At 39.1% G+C, this 18,303-nt stretch overlaps 1 protein-coding gene across 2 annotated transcripts in view; it reads right to left on the reverse strand.

The window, feature by feature from the left end:
• Positions 1 to 2,653: 2,653 nt before the first annotated feature.
• Positions 2,654 to 18,303, reverse strand: part of STRN (striatin) — a 96,936-nt gene continuing 81,286 nt past the window's right edge. For both annotated transcript variants that reach the window (XM_074948997.1, XM_074948996.1), the window contains 9 exons: positions 12,402 to 12,538; positions 9,949 to 10,124; positions 8,862 to 8,909; positions 7,990 to 8,111; positions 6,215 to 6,382; positions 5,400 to 5,540; positions 4,620 to 4,727; positions 2,964 to 3,050; positions 2,654 to 2,870 (listed from right to left, as the gene is read on the reverse strand). In XM_074948997.1, coding sequence (XP_074805098.1) covers positions 2,701 to 2,870; positions 2,964 to 3,050; positions 4,620 to 4,727; positions 5,400 to 5,540; positions 6,215 to 6,382; positions 7,990 to 8,111; positions 8,862 to 8,909; positions 9,949 to 10,124; positions 12,402 to 12,538 — 1,157 coding nt within the window. In that variant the 3' untranslated portion in view covers positions 2,654 to 2,700. The remainder of the gene's footprint in view (positions 2,871 to 2,963; positions 3,051 to 4,619; positions 4,728 to 5,399; positions 5,541 to 6,214; positions 6,383 to 7,989; positions 8,112 to 8,861; positions 8,910 to 9,948; positions 10,125 to 12,401; positions 12,539 to 18,303) is intronic.

The following is an 18,303-nucleotide window of genomic DNA, read 5'->3' on the forward strand; positions in this document are numbered from 1 at the left end:
AAAACCTCACTGGTCAAAACACTATGAAAATGCACAACAGGGTAACAATCCCACTTTGTCAGGCTGATGAACTAAACTGCCTAAACAGTCTTTTCCATCCTTAACTCCTATGATGATGTTCAGATGAGCTGACAGGCTCATGCACAGTATCCTGCAGTCCCGCAAGTACGTGAGCAGATACAGTAAAAAAGACATTAACATCAATTATGAAGACCAGCACAAAAATATATACTCCACAACCTCTTTGTAAGGCTACATTTGTTTTTTTCAAAAGGCACCTCATCTTCTAGCTATTGCCAGCTTTAAAAGATTCACTTTTCAGTTTGAGCAAGAGCTCAACAGTAAGAATGGAACATCTTTCAATTCACATTTGACTATCCGCTTTTTCTTACATTCAACTTTTAATCAGTTAGAATGACAGTCTTTAAAAACAAGCATGCTGGCCTATTCGTTTTATGTACAGCAATCTAAACACCTGTAACTATGTATTATATTTTGTAAGCAAACAGCACAACATTCATTTCATACTTATCAACATCCTTTGTATACACAAACTGAGAAGAACTCTTAATACTAAAACATTAAAATGCACCCATGAAGTCTTCCCTTACAAGACAGATTTAATACATGTTTACAATATATATATATACACATCTATAATATACATAACTTTTAGAATTTTTCAAATAAATCTTTGTAATTTCCTTTCCAAAAAGAAATAAAATAATGACACTGAAAGAACAAGTCAAGTACACAAATGACTTTTCACAAAGTTGAATGCTCAGTTTTGCAGCCAGATTTCCCCTTTTTATCATATAAAACTAAATAATTTGAGTTATTATAGTAATCTGTTTAGTGGTAAAATTCTAATGTTATTTAATGCAAATATATTGTACATCAGTATCACAAACTGAAATATCTGAATATGCTGAGCAGTAAAAGGTATTCCAGGGTATTTAACATTAAATATAATACACTGCAGGCTCAAACAGTTCAGGGCAACTTTTTATCATAAAGCAATAGAGTGACATTGAACTCCCTATGGTAATCAATGGGGAGTTCTGCCTAAGTGTGGTTCTGCTCTGAACAGTCACTCTAAAAATAGCATTGTGTCCTATGTTCACTGTGTTTCAATGACTCCTATTTCCAAAGCGTCAGTTTACAAGAAAAGATTTCTTTATTAACTTCTAGCCAAACTCAACCTGAGATTTGAGAGTCAGGCTGGGTTCTTTCCTTCTCACATCATCACCAGTAATAAAGAATCTGCAGAACTAATTACATTCCACAAGTGGAACTGAGGACACCACTGCCTTAAATGGATTTACAGAAAGGTAACAACGTCTGATGGTTCCCAGTAGAATACACTCCACCTTACTCTTTCTCACCTGCGATGGCCCTTCAGGGACAACAGGACTAAAAACCACCAAACTTATTTCTGTCATGAAAGTAAACAAATATACTGAATAGCAAACTGAATACAGTGAGGGATCAGATCTGCTGAGTAAAAAGGTGCCACTTTTAAACGGTCACTTTTCACATAACTGCACTTTAAAGATCAGTGGCACAGCATGCCCCATACAGGGGGAACATTTCAAAAGTTCCAACGGTTTGAAAGTTAGGGAATCTCTCTAGAACTAGTAGAATCTTTAAAACTGGTGGAACTTTGTAAAGGCACCCACTGCATTAATCTGATAGCAAGACTCACACACAGCACTATGAATCCACGTTTATTCTTAAAACGAAATCATGATTTTCATCCACAGTGGCACCCTTTTTTGTAGGAATGGGAAGAAATGAAGATGTGTTGGCTAAACTGTGCTAGAGGTTGCTGTGGGAACTTTTATTACAATTTCTTGTGCCTGACCTCCAACAATAAACAGTATTATACATTTGAATAAATTAAATCCCTTATTACAGTATATACAGACTGTTTCAGCCTGTCTCCTTAATTGTGATTAGACTATGGCCTAAGCTTCTAGCCACTTGCTATCACATTCTTTCACAAAATTAATAAAACGTATACATTTTCTGTAAACTAAATATTTGCTGTATAACATAATAAATTGAACAAAACATTACTGCATTAATAATTTTTAAAATTTAGTAATTTTTTCCTTTTAACCAAATTTATCTTATGCTAGCAGCCAAGTGGGCTGAGATTAATTATCAGCTACTTTCCTCTAAACACCGTCTAGTCATTAATACCAAAGGGATGAACAAGTGAAATTCATATGGTAGCCCAATGGGCATGTGAATGGTCACCTTTTTAGGTTACTTAATTTAAAGTATGCAGTTTATAAGATTCCTTGACGAGAAACACTTGGAAGTTCCGCTCCCCTCTCCCTGCAGCACTCAGGCCACCTATTTATTTGATCATCCCTCTAGTGTCCCACTTTATTAGCAGAGAATACAGAGACCTAGTTTCGCCCAAGGCCTGCCTGGACAAATATTCACACCCTCAGAAATAAAAGCATTTCTTTTGCTGACATTTGAAACAGAGTATCCAAGCTCTCAGCACCAGCTGAGTTCACAGAAACCTGAAGAAACCTTAATTTAGAAAAGAGCACCCTGCAAAAACTAAACCATTACAAACGTTCTCTTAATTTCAGGGTAGGAAATGAAGATTCTTGCTCATGTCTTCCTCTCTTTTGTGCATCTGGTTAAGTGTACAAGAGCTAGAGCTGAAAGGGAAGCACTGTGTCATACGAAGACCTTAGCCAGAGCATCTGCTCCTGCACTGGCAATATAACATTTGGATGGGTGAAATGCCACATCATGAATAGACTCATCAAATTTTTTGCGATGAGCAGTAAATTCTTGAATACAGGTTTTGCTTTCAAGGTTCCATAAGCGAATTGAACAGTCATGACCTACATAGAGAAAGATGGAAATATGTTTTCTTAATTGTAATAAACATTAAAGTTATTATGATAAAGGAAGAGGTTAACATTTGATGTACTTACTGCCAGACATCAAATACAAGCCATTAGGATCAACAGCTAAACTTGTGACTGCATCCAAGTGGGCTACCATTGCGTGGATCAGTTTTCCTTTGAAAGAAAAGATTATCCATGTTATTTTTCTACAGTTCATTTTTGTAATTCAACATATTATGGCAATTTACTTTGTACGACCCCACTGAATCTGAAAGAGAATGAACATTTTAATTCTGTCCATTGCTTGTTCTCACTGACTGGAGCCTGTCACATTTTGTATTATATAAAAGAAAAATACTCTCTCATGACTCGGTAAGTATGGTTATGTATCAAGTCATTTTATATTGTTCATTTGCTTAAGTGGTCAACACTTCTGAAGTCAACAACTGTGTTAATCCATTGCACTGCATATAGAACACACGCCTTGTGGACTGTAACAATCAATAGTTTTCCCTGAGCTGATGCTGCAGCCAGAGTGAATATACAAATCTAAGTCAGTTAGGAAGCAGAGAAGTCAGTTATTCAGCAATAAGCCACAACAATGTGTGCACTGGTATGCAACCATACACATTTTGGGTAAATACAGTCGAGTGCCTTCAACCATTCCAAAACGGAATCAGTCCTTTACTACTGTTGAGCCTTGCATGACTTACTGCTATTATGGCAGCTCCTTCATTTAAAAACATACAACACACTTGTGGCTTTATCTATGGAATATATTCTTCTATTGTGGAAGGAAATTAACAAGCGAAGGGTAAGAAAACAGGAAAAAGGTTAAGGCTTTTTTGTCTACTTGTTCAATTTTTAATAAATAGGTTTATTTATTTCCATCTTTTCCCCCCAGCTTTCACTATCCCTTGCCATGAGCTCAGACGACACTTTAAGCTCTTGTGTTTTACTGTAAAAACAACACTGGGAATACTGAATCGTGTGCAATACAACTTTTAAGAAAGAAAGTGAATTGGCAATAGCAAGAGGGCCACAGATTGTTGGGAAAGGATTGGTTTACTATTGTCATTGAATCCCACAGCACCTCTGTGCAGGTCACTGGATCCCTTAAAACTGACCTGGGAACATAAATCCAGCTCCCAGTCCAGACTTTTAAACTGAATTAAAAACTGCCCAGTCGATCCTGGAGAAGAGGCCATTTTCCTTGAAGCAACACTGCTGGAGGAGCGCTCCCATTGAGTCTGGAGCAATGTCACTAGTGGAACTTCAAAAGGAAACTGCCTCTTCCCCAAACAGGCCAGGCCAGGCCCAGCAATCCTTCAGAGATGCCTAGGCTGCTTTTAACTGCTTATGAGGATCCAAGCAGGCAGAATTGGGGGGGAGGGGGGGGGGGGGAGAAGAAGAATCAGCAAATGAAAGTTTTGGGGAAGTTTCCCAAGAATGAGTTTCCACTAGGTCTGTGCAATAGCCCTACCGAGGAAATGTGGAAATCACTACCACGTGAGACACTTAAAACCAGAAACTGCAGACTGCAACAGTGCAAGTTTCACAACATTTCCTCACAATGTGTCAATTGGATGGGCTTCCTAAGAGGAAGTCTGGGTGGAGAGTTCAGTGTCAAAGGTCATTCAATCCTTGACCTCTCTCATAAGACTGCCAAAAAATTACTATGAGAGTGTGTTTGTTTTGTTTTACATAACTACTATGGACAGTATCTGGTGAAAGAACACTTACCTGTATTGTTGTCATAGAATTTGATGTGCCTGTCTTCATGGGCAGTGATACTAATAGGAAGAGTTGGATGGCTGACAACTCTGTTTATCTGGCAGGAAGAGTTAGTGGCTATGAAAAAAATATTTAGTGAATCTCTAAAGACTGCAAACTCCAGCACACATGTTCCTTTGAAAGAATAAAATTAGTAACAAGTTTTGGGTTAAAAATTCTTCATAGGCAGTAAATCTACCACATGTCTGTAATGGAAGCTCTCTCAAGTAATAACTTACTTTTATATAGTGCCTTTTATACTAAACCATTCCAAAGCACTTTAAAAGTGACACATGCACACTCACTGTCACTCAGACATACTTACCTACATTGATAGGCTTCCATATAATATCCATGCATGGGGATACACAGAGGGGTTTCGCTATGGATTCCCCCAACCTGTTTCCTCTGCTTTAATTTTTACTATTACTGCAACTGCTTAAAAATATCCCAATAGAATTATGAGTCTCACAATGCATGTTCAAAATATGCATTTCTTCTGAACTTTTATCAGAGATATGCGGTTCACTGTGTTGCTGGAGCCCTGCATGAGGTCCAGAGGATTAGCTGTAAAATTATCCATCACTACTTAAAATCCAGCAACCACATTTCACTCTATAATTTCACCTGTCACACAACTTGCCTATTTTTTGTGAACGTACTCTCAGTTTGAGTAAAATAATACAAGCTTTCAACAATAAAAATATCAACCTCTCTCAAGAAGGAAATGTTTTCATTTTGGATACATACTGGAATCTATGTTGGACTCCAAGGTAAGAATTCGTTGCCGTGTCTCCATGTTAAAAATGCAAGTGTGCCCACTGTTAAATGATGCTACCATGTGGCTTGGGTCACTGCTCACAAGGTCCACAGAAGAAGGGATTCCCATTTCTACAGAAAAGAAGCAAATTTTTCAGAAATGAATTAGTTGGTAAAAGCAAGAAACATTTTGGTATAAAAAATGATATAGTTTCATAATGTTATAAGGGAAAAGTTGTTAACGCTGTCCAAAACTATGTAATTTTCAAACATTACTTATCAATTGAAACACTGGCTGCCATCTTGCACTTGATAATATAATAAATATAAGTCATTATTTGAAGTGATACTCTACAGTGGTTCATTGGTTTATTACAGATTTTATTATCTAGAGAGCGTAAGGACCCAGAATCTAAGCCCATATCGTCTAGTATGGTCACCAGCTTAATCTTATTTGGTGGATATACTATCTCAGATAATATTTTTTATTAAAATACTTTATTTAGAGCTTGGGCTGGGATAGGAGATCCATTTCTACTTTGAAGTCTGTTCATGGGAAGGAAATCTTTTCTTGCATGGAGCTCTAAGACGAATTCCCAGAGAAAAATATCTATAGGACAAAGTTAGAGGACACAAGTAACTTAAGGGTAAAAATACTTACAAAAAAGTTGCAGTTGTTTAAAAATTACTATTAAAACTAAGGTGGAGTCCTCAAGAGCAGGATGGAGGAATGTGTGGGACAATAACAGAAATTAAGAGTTTAAACAGCGATGCAATAAGCGTTTAAGTAGGAAATTATTCTGTACCTTGATTATCATTAAATATATTAAGAGCTGGAGCAATTTCTGAAGCTTTCCATAAACGTATGGTGCCATCTGCTGAGCAGGATAGTAAACGCTGGTGTGCTCCACTATAAACCAAGCCCCATACTGCATCGGTGTGGCCTACAAATGCACCTCTTAGAACAGACGGATCTGTGAAAAAGGTGATAGGTGATAAATGTTTTGAAACAAAATTTAAATAAAAAAAGAAACGAAGCATCCAATTAAAAGTTATTCCTTTGGCTGTGAATAGAATCAAATATTAAAAACAGAGGATCTGGCTGGGCCTTTCACTGAAGAAATTTAGCTTATTCAGTTAACAGTACTCAAACTTCACTAGGGTATCTGGAATTCAGTTACATAATTTGTATTTTTAAACAATAAAATTGGCTTTTACAACATCTCTAAAAATCCACTTCCTATATACTGCTATCACTGCCACCTCCTCCTTTCTGGCCTGTGCTTCTTTCCTACCCGTTCAGTATATTCAAAATACCGTAGAGCATAAAGCACCTTCCTTTTGTGGTGCTCTCCCTGTCTCTCTGCTCCTTGAGTCTTTTTAGTGGGTTAACATCTCTTTCTAAATCGAGGCCAAACTCCTCAGCCTCATCATAAGGCCCTATACACACAGCTCAGACCCTGTCTATATTTTAAGCTATCTTCTGCCCCTTCTTGCTCCCTATGTGCACTCTTCTCTTTAGTGTTCCCCAGCTGTTTCCTTTTCTCAATTGCAGCTCTATACCTTTAACCATTTTGCCACCAATACTTAGAACAGACTCTTTATGTGTAGGCCAAGCAATCTTGATCCTCTTCAGATTTGTTTCTTTCCACTATTACACTATCTTTAATTTATAACACAATCCTAAAAAACCCAAAACTTACCAAACACTAACGCAAACAAAAAATAGGTATGATTTGGTTTTCTTGCAAACCCATAGTCTCCCAAAACAGTATTTCCTTTCCAAAGTTTTTCTTTTCTCCCCGTTTTCCATGACCACCACTGTTTATTTATTAAATTCTCTAATTTACACTTAAAGGTCCTCAGCACAGCTCGTCTTCCTACATGTTTCTACAAAGCTGTTCACCTCAATGGTATTATAAAAATAGTAAGAAGCACTTAGAAAGGGAGAAACATTCTGATATCTTCAGAATGTGCACAGAAGATGAGAAATGAAAGGATAATTCTATGTATCCCTAGGCTTTTCCAATCTGAAAGTGTTCATGTATAATATCAACAGAACCAACAGAAAAAAAATGAAGTTGCAATCATGCCACATGAGGGAGAAGTTAGCATTCAAGAAGTTAAACGTAAATTAAGATTAAAATGCCATTAATAGCACGTCAGCTTATTTTTCAAAAGCCAAATTTCATACAAACCATACATGAAACAGCATGTTAAGAAGTCTCTTGACATAGCCTTTGTTCTTTGTTTAACTGGCAGGTTTTGCCAGCATGTAACGAGTCAATCCAAGAACTAAAGCAGCAGTTTACTTATGATTTGTCTAAACGGCGAGTTAGCGCACAGCAAACTAGTGTGCTGTAGAGTCACACTGCGGCTTGCATGTACTAACTCACCATGTAGTCAAGCCCTTAGATACTAAAGCCAATAGTTACCTTTTTCTTTCAAATTCTGAATACCACTACACGAAACAGTTCACAGTGCTGCTAAATCCAGCAAAAGTTCAGGTTTTCACTGGATACCTCATTTTCACTCGCTAAGTGTCTGTGACAAAAACGTACCAAGTGTGACAGAAACGTACCATAAGAATCATAGGGGTCAATATTTGGGTTTGTCGTATTCCAGGCCTGTATGAAGCCATCAGTTCCTCCACTGTAACACTGCTCACCATTGCTGTTCATTACCACACAGAGCACTGGGCCACTGAAAAAAACCCCACAGAAATCAAATTATCAGTTTCAACTCTTCTCACTGATTAAATGAAGAAAAATAACAAATTGCTGTTCAAACAAAACATTTGGCCTTGTGAACTCTTAACTGAGACTCGCTAGGTGGATACATGCAACAAAAACACTGCACATTTCAGGTGGTATATGATACAGTGCTTTTGACTTTGGCTAAAAAGGCTCCCCCACCTCAACGTCCTGTCATATCATTAAAGTTAGACCAAATTAATGATTAAATCAATTGCATGAAGTACAAAAGCAGCATTAACGATGTGCCTGTCCCTGCCAGTTTTAAAATATAATTAAGTTTAACTATTTTGCCTGGGAAATTGTACATCTGAAGATCTAGGATGGCTTATGAAAGGGATTTTCATGCTTTAACTCACTGCAAACAGCTTCATACTGTACACACATTTAATAGGAAAAAAACAAAAATTCTGTACTGCAGTAACAAGCACAAAACTTCCCTATATTTGCAATATTTATCTTTAGATTTGTCTTTTTAAAATGGTAGCTTTAACAAGCTCCAACTATAATAAAGACATTCATAATAGATCCAAACACACATACAAATATTTAAAATGGATAATATGGAAACTAAATTAATAAAAAGACTAGCTGATCTTTCATACATGGTAGAAATTAATACTTGAAAACGACTTTAAACATATAAAAACTGTATTTCTCAGAGTACAGAGTTTCTATATGCTCATAAGGATGTACTTACCTATGTGCTCTGAATGTATATATAGGTTCTACATCGAGAGAGGCACTCCTAAACAAAAGCACAGGAGAGCAGTTTCAGAGTTTATGTTACATTATACAAGTGTTTCCCAAAATATTTTTTGAAAACAGAATGCTGAAACAGCTAACTTGTCCAACTGCTGTAAACTCATATGAAAGTTTTCCCCAACCATCTTACATCCCTGTAATACTTTGTTTTCTTCCAAAAAGCAATACTGGAATGATGTTTTAGTAAAGCAGCGGAAAAAAAAAGTGGAGGCAGACTAATCATGAGCAATCCTACAACAACCAAACCAAAAAGAGGGAATAAACTTTGAATAGATTATGTATATTCTGTGGGCCACATTCTATACTGTGCTCAGCCACAAGAGACAGGGAGGGAGCTGATAACTCACTAAGGCCAGTTATGCCAAAGCCCCAGATGAATTTACAGCAGCTAAGACCATGCTCTAGAGTCTGCCAGCTGGTAACTGTCCCTAAGGAACTGCACGCTGGGGACTGCAGGAGTACACAATGCTTTGGCCAAGTCTCTCCCCACCAATCACTCTGGTGACTCTAGGAGTGGCGGCATAGTTACTGGCTATTCAGGAAATCTCCAGCAGAGGAGATTCATCCAGATCCAGCAGCACACAAGGTGCAGAGTGGGCCAGAGAATCTGATCTCACGTCTGTCCATATTTTTATCAGTAAATTCACACACATATACACATATACACACACACACACGTAACGGATATATAATTAAATAGGTCACCACCTTTAAATACATTTTCCTAGTAAAATAATATAAACAGTATCTATCCGGAAGTACAGTAATAGAAATCATATGGTATTTTCATAATGAAGGGAAGAGAGATTAATGAAGTTACATGGCTTCAGCCTGGCTTTCTTTTAAAGTCAGTATCTTACAACAGCCTCATGCCTCCTCGCAATGAAGTGAAAAGAGAGGACTCCCATTGACTCCACCTGGAGCTGGATCAAGCCCCAAATGACCTTTTTTTGTTGCTACTGCTTCTCTAAATAATTAGTTAAAATGTTTTCACATAAACACTTAAATAAGAATAGCCTTACTTTTTTGCTGGCGCTGTTTTTTGTAAATTCCACATTTTTAACGTATGGTCCTCGGATGCAGTTATTAAGACTGGTTCAACTGGATGGAAAGCCAGACCTCTTATTCCATCAAAATGACTTCTTAATGTGAACTTGGGGTTCCAGGTCTTCCTCAGTGCATCCTTATTGTTTGCTATCTATTTGGAAAAAATACCCAAAACTTATACTTCGTTTGGGGGACTCACAACAGAAGGAGAAATCAGAATTTTAATCTAGCATTTATGGATTACTTCAAATCATTACTTCATGTTCATATCTCCATGTCTTTAAACTAACCAGCACTCTATTTCCCAAGCATGAGAAAACTCATATATACATATATAGGTAGAATATACAAAAGTAAGATTATTTGTACCTTACTTTTCTTCCTCACTTTTATATTTTAAAAAGGTAGCAGTAGTTTATGACCAGAATTAAAAATAAGATCATAAATAACATAAATTGGATTACTTTTAAAAAACGATAGAGTCATCCCATAAAAACAGAGGGTGAAAGTCCTCCTATATGGACATGCCTCTGTGCAAACATGAAATGTTCTGTGAGGTCACATTTATTATCGCTCAGTGACTCAAAGTTTCTCAGTTTACAAGTCACAAAAATAACCTTCCTAACAACCAGTGCTACCAACTCAGCCTAGGATTTGGAAGTTCAGCTGTGTTCTTTCTGGTTCACATATTAACAACAGTAGCCTTGACTCAACCAAGGTGCATTATAGGAATAGTTAGGGTGCAACTGGGGTGTAAACCTTAAGGTAAAAAATCTGTAATGGAAATGTGGCTAGCAATTCTGTTAATGTACAAGCCAGGAAATAATCCAAGTTATTTTCTTAGAGATGTATCGGTTTTGTTGTGCTAACAGGATCAGTACAAAAACTTATTTTTGATCAGTAAAATAAGCAGTGATGACTTGGAATTAAAAAAAGGAAGCAGAACAGTTGAGTAAGACTATATTTACAAAGTATCAGAGGGGTAGCCATGTTAGTCTGGATATGTAAAAACGGCGAAGAGTCCTGTGGCACCTTATAGACTAACAGACGTATTGGAGCATAAGCTTTCATGGGTGAATACCCACTTTGTCGGATGCATGTAGTGGAAATTTCCAGAGACAGGTATAAATAGAGCGCGCTGAAATTTATTTTTGTCTCAAATTGGTTGAGGTATCTGAAAAAACTCTGCTTCTTTCTACCAGAGAAAATGGATCTATATAATTTTCCTTACAGAAGGAACTGGATTTTATAGCACTTTGACTCTCCGGAATTTGAACACAAAGAACACAATGCTGAGAACTTTCTCCAATCTTACTCTGAAGCCCCCACTAAACAATGCTGAGGAATTATGTGTTTGAAATTAGTGGCCTGTAGGTGTACTAAATTATTAACAGCAGAAACAGAAAACAGTCTTAGGAGGGGACCAGGTGTTACTTGGCATGCACCCCTTGGTGCCAACACAGATAATAGTAATAGCATCTAGCTCTTAGACAGCAGTTTTCATCTGCAGCTCTCAGAAACACTTTACATAGGAGATAAATATCATTATACTAATTTTACATATGGCTAAACTGAGGCACAGAGAGGATGGAGTGACCTGCCTAAGGTAAGTCAGCAGGACTAGTAACAGACCCAGAAATAGAACTCAGAACACCTGAGTTCCAGTATAGAGCTCCATCTACTAGGTAAAACTACCTCTGTTCCTTTTCACCCTTCTGGACATCCCAGCATCTCTGAAGAAGCCAGAAAGGTAGAAAAATGGGTCCACAATGGCAGCATACTCTGAGAACTTCAGTTACTAATAAGTAACCTACTTTCCTCCCTCTTTAAATTACCAAAATGGGTTTCTACGCTTGGAAATCAACCACGGAGGGTGGCTTAAGACTAATTTGATTTAAGGACTGGAAGACAGTTCTTCCAAAACTAGTATCTGATCAGACTATTTACAGCTTAAGCCTCCAGTCAAGTGAGGTCAGTGAGAACCATGAAAGAGCTGATTTCTGGATCACAAGATAGCATTATAGAAGGCTCTTAAGAAATCACATTGTAAGTGAATGAACAAAAATGAATACCCTTTCACAGGAAGGCAGTAATATGCCACAGGCCAGCCACAGGTGTTTTACTGCAGTGTAGACATACCCCAAGGGTGGGGATCTGAGGAGCAATTACTATACATGAATAACAGCTATTTTGAGTTAAGACAGCAGACCCTTAAAAGATCACTAACTTTTTTTTCTTTTAATAAAGAGAATTATCCTTCATTTTGAAAATGATGGATATTTTGCAAACGCTTTTCTTTATTCTATATGTTGCACATGGGGGGTTCCTCCTGTAGTCTGCACACATGTAAAACTACTGAATTCACTGAGATCTTCACACATATATAGATGGCAGAACCTCAAATGGCTTATTTTAAACTACCACTTACATCATAAGTCAGTGAATCTGCCTCATTGGCAACTGTAAGGCCCGCCAATTCTCCAAGACCCAGCTCACTTTCAAGGGCTTCATCTGCTCCCATAATGAATGACTTCCCTGATGTAGGAGGGAATGTTAAAGCTTCCACTGCAAGAAAAAGAAAAACATGCAAAAAATCATAGCTATATACATACAATTCTGTGGTTTTCATGTAAAAATACCTGTTCGTTTTCCCTGTAAAATATTTATATTAATTACCTCAGTTAGTAACCAAGGACAAAAGAGCAATAGACATCCATGCATATGGAAGACACACATATTCCAAAAGATATCCAAGGCACTTTCCAGTAAATGGAGTTCTTGGAATATGTTGCTTTCACAGACCCACACCCTTGGAGTCCATATGTCTCAGGACTACTAAAAGCAATTAATCTCAGGGAAGAAGAGTATGCTACAATTTATGCCCCTTTTAGCTCTTTCTAATGCCAAAGTAATAAAGAGGTGCACAGCCACTTCCTCGGTTTTATACAGAATATACAGATGCTCCAAAGATGCAGGGAAGGGACGAATGGAAATGTGGGTTGGTTGAGGCAACATATTCGGAGAACTTCAGGTATTAGAAACCTAGGTTTTTCCTTCTATACACTGCTTCCACAGCTATCTTGGAAATTATACCTATACATACCCAGAGGAGCGCTGGGTATTTAAAAAGGGAGTGTTAAAGCACTCTCCCATAGGGAGCATCTGACCTAGCCTTTCAACTGAGAGCAATGTTAGGTAAAAATAAAAACAGACGTCTTCACATTTCAGAGGTGATTATGTGTTGTAGATATGATAGAAATGGTATCATAACACTGGTGGAATTAGCCTTCAGGTCACATGATACTCATCTTTGAGTTAACAGGCATGAAAACAGAACAATTAAAATTTGGACACCATCTATACCCTAACTAATTTCCCTGTGGAGCTCACATCAAAAAACTTCAAGGCGCCTGGATGACATATGGAAATTCTAGCCTATGCATCACATTCAACTTGAAGTATAGAGCTGTTCCAGGAGAACTGAAGTTTAGAAAAGAAAACCAGCAAGGAGAGGGACCAGATGCAATGAAAATTAGAGATCACTTTTGCCACAAATCTTCAATTTCTTCATTGCGCTTCGATTTCCAAAGTTGTGGCTCATACTTTGTTATTATTATATTTTACAATTTACAACAAAGAGGTTGCAGCCTTTCCTAGAAGATGCAAACTTGACTAGTCATTCATGCTTCTGCTGTCTTCAGGTTAGGCTGTTGCTGTGCCCTCTTGAGGACTAGCTGGAATCTTCATTTACAGTGCACTAAGTTGAAGCCTATTGCTTACAAAAATGGGTCAGCAAGAGCTAATTATGCCTATGCTCAGTTAACTCCACTGGCTTCCCATTTGTTTCCAGATGTAATTCAATATATTAGTTCTAATTTACTCCAAAACACCATATGTAGCTTGGAAATAGCTGCCATAGTGTCTTCAGCACTGCAACTGTTGATTACATACTGTTGCTACTAGTGTTAAGTTAGGCATTTTAGGGATTTAATATAGGACGCTTTCAGTGGAGGGTCACTGCCACTGTATCTTGCTTTTTCAGGTGTCTCACCAGAATCCGAGTCCAAAGATCTTCAGAGTATGGTATGAGATGCATCTTTATGATAAAGCATTTGCTCAACTATGACAATCACTGGGTTATGACTGGAGTGGTATTGTTAAACACATACACTTTTAAAACACTTCTCAAATGTTAACACATTACAAAGGTGCAAAGAATGGATATTTGTGTTGTCCATTGAGGGTAGTTTACATGCTACATTTAATCTTTGTAATGCTAAAGTGAGGGGCATACAAAAGGAGATGTTACTTACCCTGTACAGTAACTGGAATTCAAGATGTTTGTTGGGTGTTACACTTAGGTGCACATGAACTCCATGCACCTTTGATCAGAGGCTTTTGATAGCAGTGCCCTTCTGTCCACATATTCATCCTAGCATATTCATGCCCCAGACAGAGGGTATGCAGGGAGTGTCAGATGAACTTCCCTCAGTTCTTTCTCTACTACAAAATCTAGCAACGCAAAGATTCTGAGGCAGAGAGGAAGAGGGCAGGTAGTGAAGCACCCATAGGGTCAAACATCTCGAGCTCCAGTTATCATAGAGGGGAAGTAACTTTTCCTTCTCTTTCAGGTAATGTCCCTATGCTCCACTCCAGGCGACTCCTCAGCAGTACTTTCTAAAGGAGGTGGGTGCTTTGGAGTGTGGTCTAACATAGTTTGCAGAACTGCAGTCCCAAAGGCAGCATCTGCCCTAGAGGTATATACTAACGCATAGTGTTCTGACAAGGTGTAGAAGAAAGTCCACAGCAGCTTTACGTATTTCACCAATGGATACATTCTTCAGCAGGGCTATGGAAGTAGACTGAGATCTGGTGGAATGGGCTACAACCCTAAAAGGAGGCTGAACATTAGCAGCCTCATAGCAGAAGATGATACAATTGGAAACCCACTTAGAGAGTCTTTAGGAAGGAAGAGGGGCCCCTTTAATTCTGTCCATGAAAGAGAGAAACAGCATGGGAGAGACTCTGAAGGGTTTAGTCCTTTCCAAATAAAAAGCCAATACCCTCCTGATGTCTAAGGTGCGTTGGGCAGCTTCCTCCCTAGTCAGATGAGGTTTAGGATGAAACACTGACAGCCGAATGACCTGACTGATATTAAGGTCTGAGGTTACATTGGGTAAAAAAAGGGAGATGTGGCCAGAGACATACCTCTTCTTTATAGAAAACTGTGTAGAAAGGGACCAACCATTAAGGCACCAAGCTCACCAATTCTCCTAGTGGAGGTGATGGACACTAAAAATGCAGACTTCACAGACAAGTGTAGAAGGGCACACTTAGCTAGTGGCTCGAAAGGGAGGCTTCATCAGAAAGTTGAGGGCCAAATTCAAGTCCTGCATAGGAGTGGATTCTTTGACATGTGGAAAAAGGTTAGCCAACCCTCTGATGAATCTGGAAGTGATCTTCCAGATCTTCCAGGAGTGAGCAAACACTGAAAGCCAATCAACAGGGCAATGGAAAGCTGTGATAGCTGCTAAATGAACTTTAACAGAACTCAGAAAGAGGCATGAATTCTTCAAACTTGACAGGTAATATAAGACATCCAAACAGGAAGACTCAGCAGAGGATGCAACAATGGTGGAATCTCTCATTCTGCAGGTAAGTTTTTCCAGTTGATGCTTTTCTGCTATTCAACAAAACCTCTTGTACCTCTCTTGAACAGGAGACCTCTACCCCAGAGAACCATCTAGAAACCAAGCCTTGAGCTACTGCATGTTCAAGCTGAGATCAGTTCTTGAGTCGGCAGGTCAGGAATGGTTGGAAGCTGTAGTGAGATGTGAAGTGAATCAGGCAGGGGCAACCATATTTCCCTTGGCCAAATCAGTGCAATTAGGATGACTTTAGCTCTGTCCTGCTTGATTTTGTTTAGTACTCTGAGGAGCAGTGGTGGGATAGGTACAGAGGAGATTCCTTGACCAGAAGATGAGGAAAGCATCCCCCAGAGCTTGATGGTCTAAAGCCCCTCTTGATCAGAACATCCGACACCCTCTGTTGATGGCATTGCTGAAGAGGTCTATTTCCGGAAAACCCCAGGTGAGGAATATATGCTCAAGAATTAGGTATTTGATTCCCACTCCTAGTCCTAGCAGAAGTGTCTGCTTGAGCCATTGGATATAGTGTTCTAAAGATGCAGTAAGTATGAGGCTGAGAAGAGAATCTGACGCACTATGTGCCACTTCCACCATTTTACTGCTTCTGCACAAAGGGAAGGGAATCTTGCTCCTCCTTGAAAATTTATATGGTGCATGCTGGTTCTGTTGTCTGTAGATAGATTAGCCCTAGATCATGGGAAGGAAACATTTTCAGGCAAACTAACCAATCTGAGTTCCAGGTGGTTACTATGGAAAGCGGACTCTTGGGCAATCCATTTGCCTTGAATGGTATGTGTTCGAAGATATTATACCCCCCGACTGTCCCCAGATGAGAAATTCATCATACTATGGTGACAGTCAGGGGGAAGCAGAATGAAGGGAACACCAGCACAGACATTTTCCAGGTCTTTCCACCAACTAAGCGACTGATGAGGAAGTGACACTAATTTGTTCGGACTGTGCTTGTTGGAGGTGTAACCAGTTCTCAATCATCCTTGAGAGCAGTGTAGGTGCAACCTGGCACGAAGTGTAACAAATGTGCAGGCTACCATATGATCTAGGAACTGCAGACAAATTGTGGCTCTTTGCGGACTTACCTGAACCTGCAAGATCAGATTCGATAGTGTCAAAAACCTGTCAGTTGGTAGGTAAACTCTGGATGTTTGCAGCAAGTAAGATGGCTCCTTATTAACTCTATTCACTGAACTGGTGTCAATGTGGACTTGTCTTTGTTGGGCTCAAGTCCTAGCTGGTTGAACAGGGTTATAGCTTTCCTCGCTGTGCGAATGGCCCTTGAGAAGTCAAATCATCAAGATAGCAGAAATCAATTATTCCTGATTGTTGTAGTTGAATGGCTTCCCAAGTGCCTTCATAAAGACTCTGTGGGCAGTAGAGAGCCTGAATGGGAGAATGTGATATTGGAAGTGCTCCTGGCTGATCATGAAGGTCAAGGACTGCAGACCCATCTCCCAGATCTAGAGATGGTATTTATAGCTATGAGTGTCACCATCCTAAATTTCTGTGTTTTGATGAACATGTTCAACCACCTGAAATCTAAGATGGGTCTCCATACAGTCTTCTTTTTGGGAACCAGAAAATCCTTGGAATAGAACCCCTTTCCCTCTGTGTTTGGCAGGAACTGGAACTGTGGACTACTATATGGAGAAGGAATAGTTTCAGCAGATGTTTGTGAGATCAGTCCCTGAAAAAGGATGAGGAAGGAGGGTGGGTGAGGGGAATGTAGGTGAAATGGATGGAATAGCCTCATGTTACAACCTCCAAAATCCATCTGTCAGAAGTAATCTTCTCCTATGAAGATCGAAAATGGGAGAGACGATCCCCAAATAATGGAAGAGAGCAAAACCTTTGGCCAAAACATCAACACTGACACTTAGATGAAGAAGGCTGAGTAGTGTTTGTTCTTGAGGTGGAGGATGGTTCTCTCTTGTGGAAATTAGGTTTCTTCTTAGGTGATTCCAAAGACCTGTGATAAGCAAGGAATTGGGCTTGGTGGGATCTGTGCACCATCTATGACCTGCTGAATCTCTTTTATTTGCAGGCATGCAGACACCAAGGGAGCAGAGAGTAGCTCTCGAATCCCTGCGAGAACGCAGGCGTCCACTGGTGAACCCACTGAAGAGCTTGAGCCTCTCAGTGTTTTCCCTAGGGAGCCCTGAGGATTGCAGCCAGAAGTCATGACACATGACCATTGTTGTAGAAACAGAGTGGGCTGCCATGTCAACCACATCTTCAGTAACAAAGTCCTGGCTAATAAATGACCTTCCACAATGATCACCTGAAATTGCTCTCATTGTTCCTGAGGCAGATGATCAATAAAAACCTAAATTTCTCATAGCCAGTGTAGTTATATTTTGCAATCAGCACTTGATAATTGGCAATTTAAAATTGCAACAAAGCAGAAGAGTACCATTTTTTGGCCAAAAAGAGATCTAGGTCCTTAGAACGTAGAAGAGCCTTTCAATGGTGTTGTCTACCTCATTCGTTCACAGCATCCAGCACCAAGGAATTGAGGGCTAGGTGTGTGAAAAAAACTTGGAATCTTTAGCTGGAACATAGTTTTTTCTGTCCTCTTAAAAGTTGGAGGTATGGGAGCTGAGGTTTGCCAAATTGTTTTAGCAGGTTCAAGCAGGGCTCTGTTTGTAGGTAAGGCTACTGGACCAG

The sequence above is a fragment of the Natator depressus genome, chromosome 3 (assembly GCF_965152275.1).
Source record: "Natator depressus isolate rNatDep1 chromosome 3, rNatDep2.hap1, whole genome shotgun sequence".
Taxonomy (NCBI): Eukaryota; Metazoa; Chordata; order Testudines; family Cheloniidae; genus Natator; species Natator depressus.